We start from the raw sequence: 16657 nt of genomic DNA on the forward strand, positions 1-16657 counted from the left end.
GCCGATGTAGCTTAAGCAAAGCATAGCACTGAAAATGCTAAGACAGGCCTTAATACGCCTCACCCGCACAACAGGTTTGGTCCTGGCCTTAATGTCAGCTTTAACTAAACTTATACATGCAAGTCCCCGCGCCCCAGTGAAAATGCCCTCACACGCCAGTAGGTGTAGAGGAGCTGGCATCAGGCCCACACTAAGTAGCCCAAGACGCCTTGCAACGCCACACCCCCAAGGGACACAGCAGTAATTAAAATTGGACTATAAGTGTAAACTTGATCCAGCCATGGTTAAATAAAGTTGGCCAACCTCGTGCCAGCCGCCGCGGTTACACGAGGAACTTAAGTTGATGCCTCCGGCGTATAGGATGATTAAGAGGAACTTTTACTAAAATCAAATATTGGCCCTGCTGTTATACGCGCTCGCCAACTAGAAACTCAAAATTTTTAACTAACAGTACATCTGAACTCATGAAAGTCAGGAAACAAACTAGGATTAGATACCCTACTATGCCTGACCCTAAACTATGACAAGTTTAACTACATAACTTGCCCGCCAGGGAACTACAAGCCCAAGCTTAAAACCCAAAGGACTTGGCGGTGCCTCACACCCACCTAGAGGAGCCTGTTCTAGAACCGATAATCCACGTTTTACCCAACCTTCCCTAGCATTTCAGCCTATATACCGCCGTCGCCAGCCAACCCCCTGAGGGTAGACTAGTTGGCAGAATAGATAACATCTAGCACGTCAGGTCGAGGTGTAGCACATGAGAAGGAAGAAATGGGCTACATTTTCTAGTAGAAAACACGGACAATCCCATGAAACTGGGATTCTAAGCTGGATTTAGTAGTAAGAGAAAATAAGAATATTTTTCTGAAGCCGGCCATGAGGCGCGCACACACCGCCCGTCACTCTCCTCAACAATCGTAAACGATAAATAATTAATTTAGATAAAAAAGAGGAGGCAAGTCGTAACATGGTAAGTGTACCGGAAGGTGTACTTGGTTTCAAAATGTGGCTTAATTAGCAAAGCACCCCCCTTACACTGAGGACACACCCGTGCAAATCGGGTCATTTTGAACTAAATGGTAAGCCTGTCATTTTTTAACATGTAAATTTTATATAACACACACTCTGTAAGTAAATCATTTATACTTCTAGTATTGGAGAAAGAAAGAAATTCAAGCGCATAAAAGTACCGCAAGGGAAAACTGAAAAACTAGTGAAAAATTAAGTTTTTAAAAGCAAAGACTAACACTTGTACCTTTTGCATCATGGTCTAGCTAGTCATGAAGGGCAGAAAGAATTTTAGTCCCACCCCCGAAACTAGGCGAGCTACTCCGAGACAGCCAAACGGGCCAACTCGTCCATGTGGCAAAATGGTGAGAAGAGCTCCGAGTAGCGGTGAAAAGCCAAACGAGCCTAGAGATAGCTGGTTGCTCGAGAAACGAATCTTAGTTCTACCCTAAATTTTTCACGGGCTACAACCTTAAACCCCGTAATTAAATTTAGAGGCTACTCAAAGGGGGGACAGCCCCTTTGTGAAAGGACACAACCTCAACAAACGGATAATGATTAATCTACAAGGTAAAATTTAAGTGGGCCTAAAAGCAGCCACCAACAAAGAAAGCGTTATAGCTCCCCCATAACTTTACCCATCAATTCAATTAAACAATCATAATCCATCTTACGTATCGAGCTGACTTATATCATTATAAGTGCAAAAATGCTAGAATGAGTAACAAGAAAATACAATTTTCTCCTCACATAGGTGTTAGTCAGAACAGATTACCTACTGACAATTACTGATAATGAACACAATGTATTAACCTGTCATAAGCAAGAAAACCCTACACTGATATATCATAAATTCTACACTGAAGTGTGCTTGGAAAAATTAAAGGGGAGAGAAGGAATTCGGCAACTATGGGCCTCGCCTGTTTACCAAAAACATCGCCTCCTGCCAAATATAGGAGGTACTGCCTGCCCTGTGACTCTGTTTAACGGCCGCGGTATTTTGACCGTGCGAAGGTAGCGTAATCACTTGTCTCTTAATTAGGGACCTGTATGAATGGCAACACGAGGGTCCAACTGTCTCCTCCCCCAGATTAGTGAAATTGATCTATCCGTTCAAAAGCGGATATTTTTTCATAAGACGAGAAGACCCTGTGGAGCTTAAAGTTCTAATATTAAACATGAGCGTAAATATATACTTTAAGTTTTGTAATATTAAATACTTTCGGTTGGGGCGACCACGGAGTATAAAAAACCCTCCGCAATACAATTCTATTTTAAGAAGGACACTTCTCAAACTAGAATATCTAGCACAATTGACCCAGTCTAACTGAGCAATGAACCAAGTTACCCCAGGGATAACAGCGCAATCCCCTTTAAGAGTCCCCATCGACGAGGGGGTTTACGACCTCGATGTTGGATCAGGGTATCCTGGTGGTGCAGCCGCTACCAAGGGTTTGTTTGTTCAACAATTAATATCCTACGTGATCTGAGTTCAGACCGGAGCAATCCAGGTCAGTTTCTATCTATGACTTCTTTTTTCTAGTACGAAAGGACTGAAAAAGGGGGGCCTATATAAAAATATGCCCCACCCACTACTACTGAATTTATATAAAGTAGCCAAGTGGGAAACCCCCCACACGGGAGAAAACCACACTGTTGGAGTGGCAGAGATCGGTAAGTGCAGAAGGCCTAAGACCTTCATTTCGGGGGCTCAAATCCCCCCTTCAACTATGAACCCCCTCCCCACAATTACTAACTCCCTAATATATATTGTTCCAATTCTTCTAGCCGTAGCATTTCTCACTCTTGTTGAACGGAAAATTATTGGGTATATACAACACCGTAAAGGCCCAAACGTAGTCGGACCCTACGGGCTTCTTCAACCAATTGCCGACGGAGTAAAACTTTTTATTAAAGAGCCAGTACGCCCCACTGCCTCCTCAACAACACTATTTATTCTAGCCCCAACTCTCGCACTAACTCTCGCACTTTTAATTTGAACCCCCCTCCCTATACCATTTCCTATGGCCAACGTCAATTTAACCCTACTCTTTATCATAGCTGTCTCCAGCCTCTCCGTTTATTCAATTTTAACATCGGGCTGAGCCTCCAACTCAAAATACGCCTTGATCGGGGCCCTTCGAGCAATCGCACAAACTATTTCCTACGAAGTAAGTCTTGGCCTTATCTTATTAGCAGCAATCATTTTTATAGGCAATTTTTCTATATTAACCTTTTCAACTGGACAAGAAGCAATCTGACTTATTATCCCCGCCTGACCCCTCGCAACAATATGGTACGTGTCTACCTTAGCCGAAACAAATCGTTCACCCTTTGACCTAACTGAGGGGGAGTCAGAATTAGTCTCAGGCTTTAATGTAGAATACGCCGGAGGCCCCTTTGCCTTATTTTTTCTTGCAGAATATGCTAATATTATACTGATAAACACTATTTCCGTAATTATTTTTTTAGGGGATTCATTAAATTTATTACTGCCAGAAATAATAACTTCTCTCCTAATGCTTAAAACAACGGCCCTTTCCCTAGTATTTTTATGAGTTCGAGCATCATACCCCCGATTTCGCTATGATCAATTAATACACCTAATTTGAAAAAATTTCTTACCCCTGACTCTATCCCTCATTATTTTGCACATCTCTGCTCCTTTGGCTTTTACAGGACTCCCCCCTCAATTTTAGGAAATATGCCTGAAGTTAAAGGACCACTTTGATAGGGTGGATCATGGGGGTTAACCCCCCCTATTTCCTAGAAGGGCAGGCATCGAACCTCCGCCAAAGAGATCAAAACTCTATGTGCTCCCACTACACTACCTTCTAGTAAAGTCAGCTAAAAAAGCTTTCGGGCCCATACCCCGAAAATGTTGGTTAAATTCCTTCCTTTACTAATGAGCCCGACTATCTTATCTGTCCTGATTATAAGCCTTGGTCTTGGCACCACAGTAACATTTATAAGCTCCAACTGATTATTAGCCTGAATCGGACTAGAAATTAATACAATATCAATTATTCCACTTATATCCCAACAGCACCACCCACGAGCCACAGAAGCAGCAACAAAATACTTTCTTGCCCAAGCCGCTGCCTCAATTATAATTTTATTCTCCAGCATGATTAATGCATGGGTCGCGGGAGAATGAAATATTACTAATTTGTTATCCCCAACCTCCGCCACTCTAATTACACTGGCACTGGCTATTAAAATTGGTTTAGCCCCAATACATTTTTGACTCCCAGAAGTCTTGCAAGGAGTGACCCTTATAACAGGGGCAATTCTTGTAACTTGACAAAAACTTGCACCATTTATTTTACTCTACCAAATTTCTGATACGGTTAACCCAACACTTCTTCTTGTACTTGGCCTTCTATCCACACTAACAGGTGGCTGATCTGGACTGAATCAAACGCAGCTACGAAAGATCTTAGCTTATTCCTCCATCGCCCATATGGGGTGAATAACCATGATTTTACCCTTTGCCCCAAATCTTGCACTACTCAACTTAATAATCTATATTACCCTGACCCTTCCACTATTCTTTACACTTAATATCTGTTCATCCACCTCCATCCCATCACTCGCCCTCAACTGAACAAAATCCCCCCTACTCATGACAATACTACTAATTACACTACTCTCATTAGGGGGACTTCCCCCATTAACAGGCTTTATGCCAAAATGATTAATTCTGCAAGAATTAACAAATAATGACCTATACATTTTTGCTACTGCCGCCGCACTTTCCGCCCTACTCAGCCTCTATTTTTATCTTCGTTTATGCTACACAACCTCACTCACAACTTCCCCAAATACCCTAAATAATAATCACTGGCGCCCCAATGCTGGAACCTACCAAATTTTATCCATAATCTTGATTTTTGCAACAGCCCTCCTCCCACTTACACCTGGCCTTATTATGTAGATAGGAACTTAGGCTAATTTAAACCAAAAGCCTTCAAAGCTTTAAATAAAAGTGAGAATCTTTTAGTTCCTGTAAAACCTGTGGGACTCTACCCCACATCTTATGAATGCAACTCAAATACTTTAATTAAGCTAAGGCTTTCTAGATGAAAGGGCCTCGATCCCTTGAACTCTTAGTTAACAGCTAAGCGCCTAAACTTGCGGGCATTCACCTACTTCCGCCGTGCCTGTGGCGCGGCAGAAGCCACGGCGGAAGTAAATTCGCATCTCCGGATTTGCAATCCGGCGTGATAACACCCCATGGCTTGGTAGACGGAGGTATTTCTCCCCCCTTTGCGGGACTACAGTCCGCCGCCTCATTCTCGGCCACCCTACCTGTGACTTTAACACGTTGACTTTTTTCAACAAACCATAAAGATATCGGCACCCTCTACATAGTCTTCGGTGCCTGGGCCGGGATGGTTGGGACTGCCCTAAGCCTCCTCATCCGGGCCGAATTGAGTCAGCCCGGAGCCCTGCTCGGGGATGACCAAATCTATAATGTTCTTGTTACCGCCCACGCTTTCGTTATAATCTTTTTTATAGTGATGCCTATCATAATCGGCGGCTTTGGAAACTGACTTATCCCCCTCATAATTGGGGCCCCAGACATAGCCTTCCCGCGAATAAATAACATAAGTTTTTGACTTCTCCCCCCCTCATTCTTACTTCTACTGGCAGGCTCCGGGGTAGAAGCTGGGGCCGGTACCGGTTGGACCGTATATCCCCCCCTTGCTAGTAATCTAGCCCATGCCGGGGCTTCAGTAGACTTAACAATTTTTTCTCTCCACCTAGCTGGGGTTTCTTCAATTCTCGGTTCAATCAATTTTATCACAACAATTATTAATATAAAACCCCCTGCAGCCTCTCAATACCAAACCCCCCTATTTATCTGATCTGTAATAATTACAACAGTTCTTTTGCTTCTCTCCCTCCCAGTTCTTGCTGCCGGCATCACCATACTTCTAACAGATCGAAATCTAAACACAACGTTCTTTGACCCAGCAGGTGGAGGAGACCCCATTTTATACCAACATCTTTTCTGATTTTTTGGTCACCCAGAAGTCTATATTCTTATCCTGCCCGGATTTGGGATAATTTCTCACATCGTCGCCTTTTACTCTGGAAAAAAGGAGCCCTTCGGCTATATAGGAATAGTCTGAGCGATAATGGCAATTGGTCTTTTAGGCTTTATTGTATGGGCCCATCATATGTTTACTGTAGGTATAGACGTTGATACACGAGCCTACTTCACATCCGCCACTATAATTATTGCCATCCCAACCGGCGTAAAAGTTTTTAGCTGACTAGCTACACTTCACGGAGGGGCAATCAAATGGGAGACCCCACTTTTATGGGCCCTCGGCTTTATCTTTTTGTTCACAGTGGGGGGACTTACTGGGATTGTTCTTGCTAACTCCTCACTAGATATTATATTACATGACACATATTATGTAGTTGCCCATTTCCATTATGTCCTCTCAATAGGCGCAGTCTTTGCTATTATGGGCGGATTAATACACTGGTTTCCACTAATAACTGGATACACATTACACGACACCTGAACAAAAATCCACTTTGGGGTAATGTTCCTAGGAGTAAACTTAACCTTCTTCCCACAACATTTCCTTGGTCTCGCCGGCATGCCTCGCCGATACTCCGACTACCCAGATGCATACACCCTATGAAATACCCTCTCCTCAGTTGGTTCACTAATTTCTCTCGTAGCCGTGATTCTTCTATTATTCATTATTTGAGAAGCATTTGCCTCAAAACGAGAAGTAAACTCCATTGAGTTGATCTACACAAACGTTGAATGAATACACGGCTGTCCTCCGCCATACCACACATTTGAAGAGCCCGCCTTTGTTCAAATTCAACGTTAGCCCACGAGAAAGAAGGGAATTGAACCCCTATAAGTTAGTTTCAAGCCAACCACATAACCACTCTGCCACTTTCTTATGAGATATTAGTAAAAACAATACATTGCCTTGTCAAGGCAAAATTGTGAGTGAAACTCTCACATATCTTGCTATGGCCCACCCATCACAACTAGGTTTACAAGACGCCGCTTCCCCCGTGATAGAAGAACTGATTCATTTCCACGACCACGCCCTAATAATTGTATTTTTAATCAGCACCTTGGTCCTTTACATTATCGTGGCGATAGTGTCAACAAAATTTACAAATAAATTTATCCTGGACTCCCAAGAAATTGAAATTGTGTGAACAATTTTACCAGCTGTAATTTTGATTATGATCGCCCTACCGTCCCTTCGAATTCTATATCTTATAGACGAAATCAACGACCCCCATCTAACAGTAAAAGCAGTCGGCCATCAATGATATTGAAGTTACGAATACTCAGATTATGAGACACTCAACTTCGATTCGTATATGACCCCAACACAAGATCTTACCCCCGGACAATTTCGACTTTTAGAAACAGACTACCGCATAGTAGTACCCATAGAGTCCCCAATTCGAGTCCTAATTACAGCAGATGACGTAATTCACTCCTGAGCTGTCCCCGCCCTTGGGATTAAAATAGATGCTGTCCCAGGTCGATTAAACCAAGCATCATTTATTACTGCCCGCCCAGGAATATTTTATGGGCAATGCTCAGAAATTTGCGGCGCAAATCACAGCTTCATACCAATTGTTGTAGAAGCCGTTCCACTCCAACACTTCGAAAATTGATCTTCATTAATACTAGAAAAAGCCTCACTATGAAGCTAAGTTTCAGCATCAGCCTTTTAAGCTGGAGATTGGTGTTTACACTCACCCTTAGTGACATGCCACAATTAAACCCAGACCCCTGATTTATTATTTTATTAATTTCTTGGCTAACATTTTTACTAATTTTACTCCCAAAAATTCTTTCCCACAAAACTAACAACTGCCCGACCCCCCAAAGCCAAGATAAACTATTTCTGCCTCCCTGAAACTGACCATGACTCTAAGCTTTTTTGATCAATTTTTAAGCCCCACTATTCTAGGAATTCCCCTGATTTTTTTATCTCTTATTTTACCCTGACTCCTCTACCCAACCGCGCCCAACCGCTGATTGACTAGCCGTCTCCTAACACTACAAAACTGACTTATTCTTCGAACAGCTGCTCAACTAATAGCCCCAATTAACCAGCAAGGACAAAAATGGGCCGTGATCCTTACATCACTAATACTCTTCCTTATCTCTATTAATCTCTTAGGACTTCTCCCCTATACCTTCACGCCCACAACCCAACTATCGATAAACATGGGCTTTGCTGTACCAATATGACTTGCAACAGTTTTAATTGGGTTACGCAATCAACCAACCACATCTATTGGGCACCTTCTCCCAGAGGGCACCCCAAATCTACTAATTCCCGCACTCGTTGTAATTGAAACAATTAGTTTGTTTATTCGCCCCCTTGCTCTGGGTGTTCGACTAACCGCAAATTTAACTGCAGGCCACCTACTGATACAACTTATCGCTACAGCTGCCTTCTTTTTGGCCTCAGTAATACCAACAATTGCTCTATTAACCTACACAATCCTCTTCCTACTTACAATTCTAGAATTAGCCGTCGCAATAATCCAAGCATATGTTTTTGTTCTATTACTAACTCTATATTTACAAGAAAACATTTATGGCCCACCAAGCACACGCCTTTCATATAGTAGACCCAAGCCCATGGCCCCTAACTGGAGCAACAGCCGCTCTTCTAATAACATCCGGCCTTGCCATTTGATTCCACTATCATACTGTTATCTTATTAACAATTGGCCTAATTCTTACACTTCTCACAATATATCAATGATGACGAGATGTTGTTCGAGAGGGGACTTTTCAAGGTCATCACACAGCCCCCGTACAAAAAGGACTACGCTACGGAATAATTTTATTCATTACATCCGAAGTCCTATTCTTTTTTGGCTTTTTTTGAGCATTCTACCACTCTAGTTTAGCCCCCACCCCAGAACTAGGGGGCTGCTGACCACCAACAGGTATTGTCCCACTAGACCCATTTGAAGTTCCACTACTAAATACTGCAGTTCTTCTAGCCTCCGGGGTTACAGTAACATGGGCTCATCACAGCTTAATAGAAGGAAACCACAAAGAAACAACTCAAGCCTTAATTTTTACCGTCTTACTCGGCCTCTATTTTACAGCCCTTCAAGCCATGGAATATTATGAGGCCCCCTTCACGATTGCTGACAGTGTCTACGGCGCCACCTTTTTTGTAGCCACCGGCTTTCATGGACTCCATGTTATTATTGGCTCCACATTCCTTCTAATTTGTCTTCTGCGACAAGCACAATATCACTTTACCTCGAACCACCACTTCGGCTTTGAAGCCTCCGCCTGGTACTGACATTTCGTTGATGTCGTATGACTGTTTCTCTATGTTTCAATCTATTGATGAGGCTCATGCTTTTCAAGTATTAATTAGTACAAGTGACTTCCAATCATTTAGACTTGGTGAAAATCCAAGGAAAGGCAAATGAATCTTTTAATTGTCATAATTATCTCCACCGCCCTCCCAATTATTCTTATACTGCTTGGATTTTGACTACCAAACCTTAACCCAGACAATGAAAAAGTTTCTCCTTACGAATGTGGCTTTGATCCATTAGGCTCAGCCCGTCTACCTTTTTCACTAAAATTTTTTTTAGTCGCTATCTTATTTTTACTGTTTGATCTAGAAATTGCCATCCTTCTACCACTTCCCTGGGCCCTTCAATATGATACCCCAACCACTGCCTTTCTAATTGCACTCTTGATTTTAATTTTACTAACACTAGGCCTCATTTATGAATGACTTCAAGGAGGACTAGAGTGGGCAGAATGGGTAATTAATCTAAAAAAGATAATTGATTTCGACTCAATAAATTGTGGTTAAATTCCACAATTGCCCTATGACCCCAACACTTTTTTCTATTGTTTCTGCATTTTACTCCAGTCTAATAGGCCTCGCCCTTAATCGATCACACCTAATTCTTGCCCTTTTATGCCTGGAGGGAGCAATACTTTCAGTCTTTCTTATACTCTCCATGTGATCAGCCTTCCAAGGACCCTACTCAATCGCAGGCACCCCATTAATTTTACTCGCCTTAGCTGCCTGTGAAGCAGGCACGGGCCTGGCACTGATAGTCGCCACAGCACGAACTCATGGGGCCGACCATCTAAAAAGCTTAAATCTTCTACAATGCTAAAAATTTTGATTCCAACAATCATACTGATTCCCACAACCTGACTAATTTCCCTGCCCCTCCTCTGAACCATGCCCCTAATTTATACCACACTAATCGCCTGCGCTAGCCTGTCTTTTCTGAAATGGAACTCAATCTCTGGCTGGTCATTTATTAATCTTTATATAACAATTGACTCAATTTCCGCCCCTCTTCTAGTTTTATCTTGTTGACTTCTCCCACTTATAATTTTAGCTAGCCAAAACCACATGCTACATGAACCCCTCCAACGCCAGCGAGTATACTTAATTCTCTTAATAATTTTACAAACTTTTTTACTCTTAACATTTATGGCCTCAGAACTTATTATATTTTATGTGATATTTGAAGCTACCCTGATCCCCACCCTAATTATTATTACTCGCTGAGGGAATCAAGCAGAGCGCCTCCAAGCCGGAACATACTTTTTATTCTATACTCTCGCAGGCTCTCTCCCACTTCTTATCGCTCTTCTTCTAATCAACAAAAATATAATAACCTCATCAATTGTTCTACTAAACTTTTTTTCTACAGACTTTTCATCAAATTCCTATGCCTCAACCCTCTGATGGGCTGCCTCTCTCTTTGCATTTCTAGTTAAAATACCCCTCTACGGAGTTCACTTATGACTTCCTAAAGCCCATGTAGAAGCCCCAATTGCTGGCTCCATAGTCCTGGCTGCAATTCTTCTAAAACTTGGAGGGTACGGAATATTGCGGATAATCCCGATTCTCCCCCCACTAGCCAAACCATTAATTTACCCATTTATTATCCTAGCCCTCTGGGGCATCATTATAACCGGAATAATCTGCTTACGCCAATCTGATTTAAAATCGCTAATCGCTTACTCTTCCGTAAGCCACATAGGCTTAGTAATTTCAGGAATTCTTATTCAAACCCCATGAGGCCTTACTGGGGCAATCACACTTATAATTGCCCACGGACTCACCTCATCCCTCCTGTTCTGCCTTGCTAACACAAATTACGAACGTACCCACAGTCGAACTATACTTTTAGCCCGAGGAATACAAACTATTCTTCCCCTCTTTGGTCTATGATGACTTCTAGCAAATCTTACTAATCTTGCTCTTCCCCCATCTATTAACCTTATAGGAGAACTACCTATTATTATAGCAACATTTAATTGGGCAGGACTAACCATTCTACTAACAGGTATCGGCACCTTAATCACAGCAACCTACTCCCTGTATATGTATATAATGACCCAGCACGGCCAAATTTCCCCCCAAACAACCATAATAGAGCCTGCCCACACACGAGAGCATCTTCTTATTTCCCTACATCTTATCCCCTCCTTTCTCTTGATTATAAAACCGGAACTGATCTGAGGCTGATTCTGCTGCAAATATAGTTTAACAAAAACATTAGGTTGTGGACCTAAAAACAGGGGTTAAAGTCCCCTTATTCGCCGAGGGGGGTCGGGGACATTAAGGCCTGCTAAGCCCTACCTCCACAGTTCAACTCCGTGGCCCACTCAGCTTTTAAAGGAAAAAAGTTATCCACTGGCCTTAGGAGCCACTTCTCTTGGTGCAACTCCAAGTAAAAGCTATGACCCAACAATCAGTAATATTGTCCTCATCCCTATTAATTTTTTTTATCCTCCTAGCCCCCCTGGCACTGGCCCTAGTCCCCTCACTAATTACCCCCCATTGGCATAAATTTTACGCAAAATCTGCCGTAAAACTCGCCTTTTTTATTAGTCTCCTTCCTCTCTTTCTTTTTATAGACCAAGGCATCGAAATTGTCTCAACAAATTACCAATGAATAGCTATTAATTCATTTACCTTCAACATTGCATTCAAATTCGATTTTTTATCAATTACTTTTATGTCCATCGCCCTATTTGTAACCTGGTCTATTCTTGACTTTGCAGCCTGGTATATACATGAAGATCCTTACATCAACCAATTTTTCAAATATCTTCTACTGTTTTTAACAGCAATAATAGTATTAACATCAGCAAATAACCTATTTCAACTATTTATCGGATGGGAGGGAGTTGGAATTATATCATTCTTACTTATTGGCTGGTGATACGGGCGAGCCGATGCTAACACCGCCGCCCTTCAAGCAGTACTTTATAACCGAATTGGAGACATTGGTCTAATTCTCGCAATTTCCTGATTCACCACAAATTTTAATACCCTTGACATTCAACAACTATTTATCCTTAATACTAATGAATCCTCGATTATCCCTCTACTCGGCCTAATTTTAGCAGCAACAGGCAAGTCAGCACAATTCGGCCTTCACCCCTGGCTCCCTGCAGCTATAGAAGGCCCAACCCCAGTTTCCGCCCTATTACACTCAAGCACGATAGTCGTAGCAGGTATTTTTCTGCTCCTGCGTCTTCACCCACTACTCCAAAATAACGAAACCGCCCTAACACTTTGTCTTCTTCTGGGTGCAATTACCACTGTATTTACAGCCACATGTGCCTTAACACAAAACGACATCAAAAAGATTGTAGCATTTTCAACATCCAGCCAACTAGGCCTAATAATAGTTACAATCGGACTAAACCAACCCCTCCTAGCCTTTCTACACATCTGTACACATGCTTTTTTTAAAGCAATACTCTTTTTATGCTCTGGCTCAATTATCCATAATTTAAATAATGAACAAGATATCCGAAAAATGGGAGGACTTAATATAGCCCTCCCAATAACAACATCCTGCCTCCTCATTGGAAGTCTTGCCCTCTCAGGAGCCCCATTTCTTGCCGGATTCTTTTCCAAGGACGCAATCATTGAGGCAATAAACTCATCCTTCCTAAACGCCTGAGCCCTTACTTTGACTTTAATCGCCACCTCCTTTACCGCTGCCTACAGTCTCCGCATTATTTTTTACGTCTCAATAAATTTTCCACGATACCCAGCCCTGACCCCAATTTTAGAGGCCCAACAAGCTTCCACCCCTATTATACGTCTTGCCATTGGAAGTGTAGTTGCAGGTTTCCTGTTAATTCTCAATATCCCTCCGCCCCCCCCACAAGTTATAACTATGCCCACCTCCGCCAAACTAGCCGCCATCGGGGTTACTATTGTTGGGCTCTTTACAGCAGCAGAACTATCTAACATCACTAATAAACAACTCAAAACTTTTCCATATCTTACTCCTTATAACTTTTCAAACATATTGGCATATTTTCAATCCACCACACACCGACTACTCCCAACGCTAAACCTAAAATGAGCCCAACTTCTAGCCACCCATTTAATTGATGTTATTTGACTCGAAAAATCAGGGCCCAAATCAAGCATAAAAATCAACACAACATTCTCAACCTTCATCACCAACTCCCAACAAGGAATAATCAAAACCTACCTTACACTATTTTTTATGTCTACCGCCACTTTCCTTATATTTCTTCTACTCAATAGAACGTATTGCCCCTCGAACCCCCCCACGAGTTACTTCAAGTACTACAAATAATGCTAATAATAACGACCACCCCACCAGCACAAGAATAAAACCACCACATCAGTATATTCCGCCCACTCCACTAAGTTCCCCTAAAATCGTACCCCCCAAAAAAGATGCACTATCAAATACATCCCATCCCCCCACCACAGCTCACCCAATTCCAACACCAGCCCCTAAAAGTAGTAAGCTGTATAACAAGACCGATCAGTCTTCCCACCCCCCTGGGTAAGGCTCTGCAGCTAAAGCCGCAGAGTACCCAAAAACAACTAATATCCCCCCAAGATAGATTAAAAATAAGATCAACGATAGGAAAGAGTTTCCTAATCAAATTAAAATTCCACATCCAATCCCTGCCCCAAAAACTAACCCCAACGCTGCAAAATAGGGTGCCGGATTTGATGCTACCCCAATTAAACTCACTAAGAACCCCACCAAAAGGGTAAAAAAAATAAAACTCATAATTCCCGCCCGGACTTCAACCAAGACTAATAACTCGAAAAACTACCGTTGTAATTCAACTACAGGAACTAATGGCAACAAATATCCGAAAAACTCACCCGCTCCTTAAAATCGTAAACAACTCCCTAATTGACCTGCCAACCCCATCAAACATTTCAGCATGATGAAACTTCGGCTCACTTCTTGGATTCTGCCTTATTACTCAAATTCTCACAGGATTATTCTTAGCTATACACTACACTGCTGACACCTCAACAGCCTTCTCATCTATCGCACACATCGCCCGCGACGTAAACTATGGCTGGCTCCTGCGCAACATTCACGCAAACGGAGCATCCATATTTTTTATTTGCATCTACATCCACATTGCTCGTGGAATTTATTACGGATCCTTCCTATATACAGAGACCTGAAATATCGGAGTAGTTCTTTTTCTTTTAACTATAATAACTGCATTCGTAGGCTACGTTCTCCCGTGAGGTCAAATATCCTTCTGGGGTGCCACAGTCATCACTAATCTCCTCTCAGCCGTCCCATACCTAGGAGATACCCTAGTTCAATGGATTTGGGGCGGATTTTCTGTAGACAACGCCACCCTCACCCGATTCTTCGCTTTTCACTTCCTTCTCCCCTTCATCATCTCTGCAATAACCGCCGTACACTTTTTATTCCTCCACGAAACAGGCTCAAATAACCCAACAGGATTAAACTCTAACCTAGACAAAATCTCGTTCCACCCGTATTTTACTATAAAAGACCTTTTAGGGTTCCTAATACTTGCTTCTTTTCTCTGCCTATTAGCCCTATTTTCTCCTAATCTTCTAGGGGACCCAGAAAATTTTACCCCGGCTAATCCACTTGTCACCCCAACCCACATCAAGCCAGAGTGATACTTCCTCTTTGCATATGCAATTCTGCGCTCCATCCCAAATAAACTTGGAGGCGTACTAGCACTTATAGCGTCGATCCTTATTCTTTTTATCATTCCGTTTCTTCACCGAGCAAAACAACGCACTATATCATACCGACCCCTTTCTCAATTCATATTTTGGTTGCTAACAGCAGATATACTTATTCTCACATGAATCGGCGGTCAGCCTGTAGAACACCCATTTATTCTAATTGGCCAAATTGCTTCAGCTACCTATTTTCTTCTCTTTCTACTACTCTTCCCCCTCATCACCTCACTTGAGAACAAACTTCTCTATAAATACTGCTATGGTAGCTTAATATAAAGCATCGGCCTTGTAAGCCGGAGAATGGAGGCTAACGCCCCTCCCCATCGCCCCTCAGAAAGAAGAGAATTTAACTCCCACCGCCGGCTCCCAAAGCTGATGTTCTTTTTTAAACTACCTTCTGGTATTGCATAACTGGTATGTAGGCAATCTGCCTATATATCCGTTGTGCATTTTTTAATCTCCACAGGAGTACTAACTATGTATATCGTACATTAACCTCTTGTCCACTACTGTACTAACCATGTATGATCATACATTCCCTGCAATAGTACTAGCTATGTATATCGTACATAACTCTCTCTTCCGCCACTATACTATCATCTATATCCGTGCATCCTTTGCAGCCTCCATTAATCCTGATACTATCTATCCGTGACTAGGTATATAACTCACGTCCAATGTACGCTACACTGAGTAAACCAACATTACTTTGAAGGACCGATACTTTGCATTCTTCTTAGACACTGATCACTTGGTTAATACTCATTCTTATCTTATCTACTGATCTGGTTGATTGATTACGTTAGATGGCACATGACCCTCCGAACTGTGGTTTCTGACTACCCTATTTTAAACCAAATCTATGGTCATCTTAATCCCAGATCTGGTCAGTTTTCACTTTTTCCAAGGCCTCTGGCTAATGCTTTAGTCGTTAGATGGCCCATGGCATGGACATAACTGTGGTGTCATACTACTGGTTTTTCTTTTTTCGGGGGAGAAATTGAAGCTACTCAACACACGGATGTACACCCCATTACTGTTGATTGGACTGTCGTTCCATAATATTTCATTGTAATATCGTTTACCTTCAACTGATTGATCGGTTATATCTCTGGAATCTTGCACATATTATCAATTCTTAAGTACATATTATTATCATATTTCACAGTGAACATAATGTAAGTGACATATTATTAAGACTATAGATATTAATTTAATGTAAACTTTCATTTCACCTTGAAGATGAAAATTGGACTAGCAAAAAAAATCACTAAAAAATTGGGGTTAGTCCGAGAGTTCGGTTAATCGCGAAACGACGACGAAGTGATACAGAATTTTCTAATAACGGCTTTTGAATCACAAACCCCCCTACCCCCCTTTACCGAAAAACACTCGTAAACCCCCGAAACCGAGCCTCCGCTAAAGAGAATTTTTAACCGTAATAAATTGCAAAATGTTCCAAAATTTTTTTCTGACCCCAATTAATTTGTTATTAATGCGTAACACATGTATACACCTGTGTCCCCTAGAGTCTATGTCCTGGATTGAGAACATCCTAGACATACTAACATACGACCTAAAATTAGGTG

General features: G+C 42.0%; 13 protein-coding genes across 13 annotated transcripts, besides 25 other annotated features; 12 read left to right on the top strand and 1 right to left on the bottom strand. All coding sequences in view use genetic code 2, as the record gives it.

Moving 5' to 3' along the window:
- Nucleotides 1–68, top strand: a tRNA (tRNA-Phe).
- Nucleotides 69–1002, top strand: an rRNA (s-rRNA).
- Nucleotides 1003–1074, top strand: a tRNA (tRNA-Val).
- Nucleotides 1075–2666, top strand: an rRNA (l-rRNA).
- Nucleotides 2667–2741, top strand: a tRNA (tRNA-Leu).
- ND1 lies at nt 2742–3708 on the top strand. The gene has a single exon. Coding sequence (YP_006884097.1; NADH dehydrogenase subunit 1) is annotated over nt 2742–3708 (967 nt in total).
- Nucleotides 3709–3780, top strand: a tRNA (tRNA-Ile).
- Nucleotides 3778–3848, bottom strand: a tRNA (tRNA-Gln).
- Nucleotides 3848–3916, top strand: a tRNA (tRNA-Met).
- Nucleotides 3917–4948, top strand: ND2. The gene has a single exon. A coding sequence (YP_006884098.1; NADH dehydrogenase subunit 2) covers nt 3917–4948, from the start codon at nt 3917–3919 to the stop codon at nt 4946–4948; it is 1032 nt and encodes a 343-aa protein.
- A 2-nt stretch (nt 4949–4950) lies between these two features.
- Nucleotides 4951–5020, top strand: a tRNA (tRNA-Trp).
- Nucleotides 5021–5089, bottom strand: a tRNA (tRNA-Ala).
- Nucleotides 5090–5162, bottom strand: a tRNA (tRNA-Asn).
- Nucleotides 5163–5187: 25 nt separating this feature from the next.
- Nucleotides 5188–5254, bottom strand: a tRNA (tRNA-Cys).
- Nucleotides 5255–5323, bottom strand: a tRNA (tRNA-Tyr).
- Nucleotide 5324: 1 nt separating this feature from the next.
- COX1 lies at nt 5325–6872 on the top strand. The gene has a single exon. A coding sequence (YP_006884099.1; cytochrome c oxidase subunit I) covers nt 5325–6872, from the start codon at nt 5325–5327 to the stop codon at nt 6870–6872; it is 1548 nt and encodes a 515-aa protein.
- Nucleotides 6873–6876: 4 nt separating this feature from the next.
- Nucleotides 6877–6947, bottom strand: a tRNA (tRNA-Ser).
- Nucleotides 6948–6949: 2 nt separating this feature from the next.
- Nucleotides 6950–7018, top strand: a tRNA (tRNA-Asp).
- A 2-nt stretch (nt 7019–7020) lies between these two features.
- Nucleotides 7021–7711, top strand: COX2. Its single transcript has one exon. Coding sequence (YP_006884100.1; cytochrome c oxidase subunit II) is annotated over nt 7021–7711 (691 nt in total).
- Nucleotides 7712–7780, top strand: a tRNA (tRNA-Lys).
- Nucleotide 7781: 1 nt separating this feature from the next.
- Nucleotides 7782–7949, top strand: ATP8. The gene has a single exon. A coding sequence (YP_006884101.1; ATP synthase F0 subunit 8) covers nt 7782–7949, from the start codon at nt 7782–7784 to the stop codon at nt 7947–7949; it is 168 nt and encodes a 55-aa protein.
- ATP6 lies at nt 7940–8621 on the top strand. Its single transcript has one exon. Coding sequence (YP_006884102.1; ATP synthase F0 subunit 6) is annotated over nt 7940–8621 (682 nt in total).
- Nucleotides 8622–9405, top strand: COX3. The gene has a single exon. Coding sequence (YP_006884103.1; cytochrome c oxidase subunit III) is annotated over nt 8622–9405 (784 nt in total).
- Nucleotides 9406–9475, top strand: a tRNA (tRNA-Gly).
- A 1-nt stretch (nt 9476) lies between these two features.
- Nucleotides 9477–9822, top strand: ND3. The gene has a single exon. Coding sequence (YP_006884104.1; NADH dehydrogenase subunit 3) is annotated over nt 9477–9822 (346 nt in total).
- Nucleotides 9823–9891, top strand: a tRNA (tRNA-Arg).
- Nucleotides 9892–10188, top strand: ND4L. The gene has a single exon. A coding sequence (YP_006884105.1; NADH dehydrogenase subunit 4L) covers nt 9892–10188, from the start codon at nt 9892–9894 to the stop codon at nt 10186–10188; it is 297 nt and encodes a 98-aa protein.
- On the top strand, nt 10182–11565 carry ND4. Its single transcript has one exon. Coding sequence (YP_006884106.1; NADH dehydrogenase subunit 4) is annotated over nt 10182–11565 (1384 nt in total).
- Nucleotides 11566–11634, top strand: a tRNA (tRNA-His).
- Nucleotides 11635–11703, top strand: a tRNA (tRNA-Ser).
- Nucleotides 11704–11772, top strand: a tRNA (tRNA-Leu).
- On the top strand, nt 11773–13608 carry ND5. Its single transcript has one exon. A coding sequence (YP_006884107.1; NADH dehydrogenase subunit 5) covers nt 11773–13608, from the start codon at nt 11773–11775 to the stop codon at nt 13606–13608; it is 1836 nt and encodes a 611-aa protein.
- On the bottom strand, nt 13597–14109 carry ND6. Its single transcript has one exon. A coding sequence (YP_006884108.1; NADH dehydrogenase subunit 6) covers nt 13597–14109, from the start codon at nt 14107–14109 to the stop codon at nt 13597–13599; it is 513 nt and encodes a 170-aa protein.
- Nucleotides 14110–14178, bottom strand: a tRNA (tRNA-Glu).
- A 2-nt stretch (nt 14179–14180) lies between these two features.
- Nucleotides 14181–15324, top strand: CYTB. The gene has a single exon. Coding sequence (YP_006884109.1; cytochrome b) is annotated over nt 14181–15324 (1144 nt in total).
- Nucleotides 15325–15396, top strand: a tRNA (tRNA-Thr).
- A 2-nt stretch (nt 15397–15398) lies between these two features.
- Nucleotides 15399–15468, bottom strand: a tRNA (tRNA-Pro).
- Nucleotides 15469–16657: a D loop (control region).

The sequence above is a fragment of the mitochondrial genome of Protopterus annectens (genome assembly GCF_019279795.1).
Source record: "Protopterus annectens mitochondrion, complete genome".
Lineage (NCBI taxonomy): Eukaryota > Metazoa > Chordata > Ceratodontiformes > Protopteridae > Protopterus > Protopterus annectens.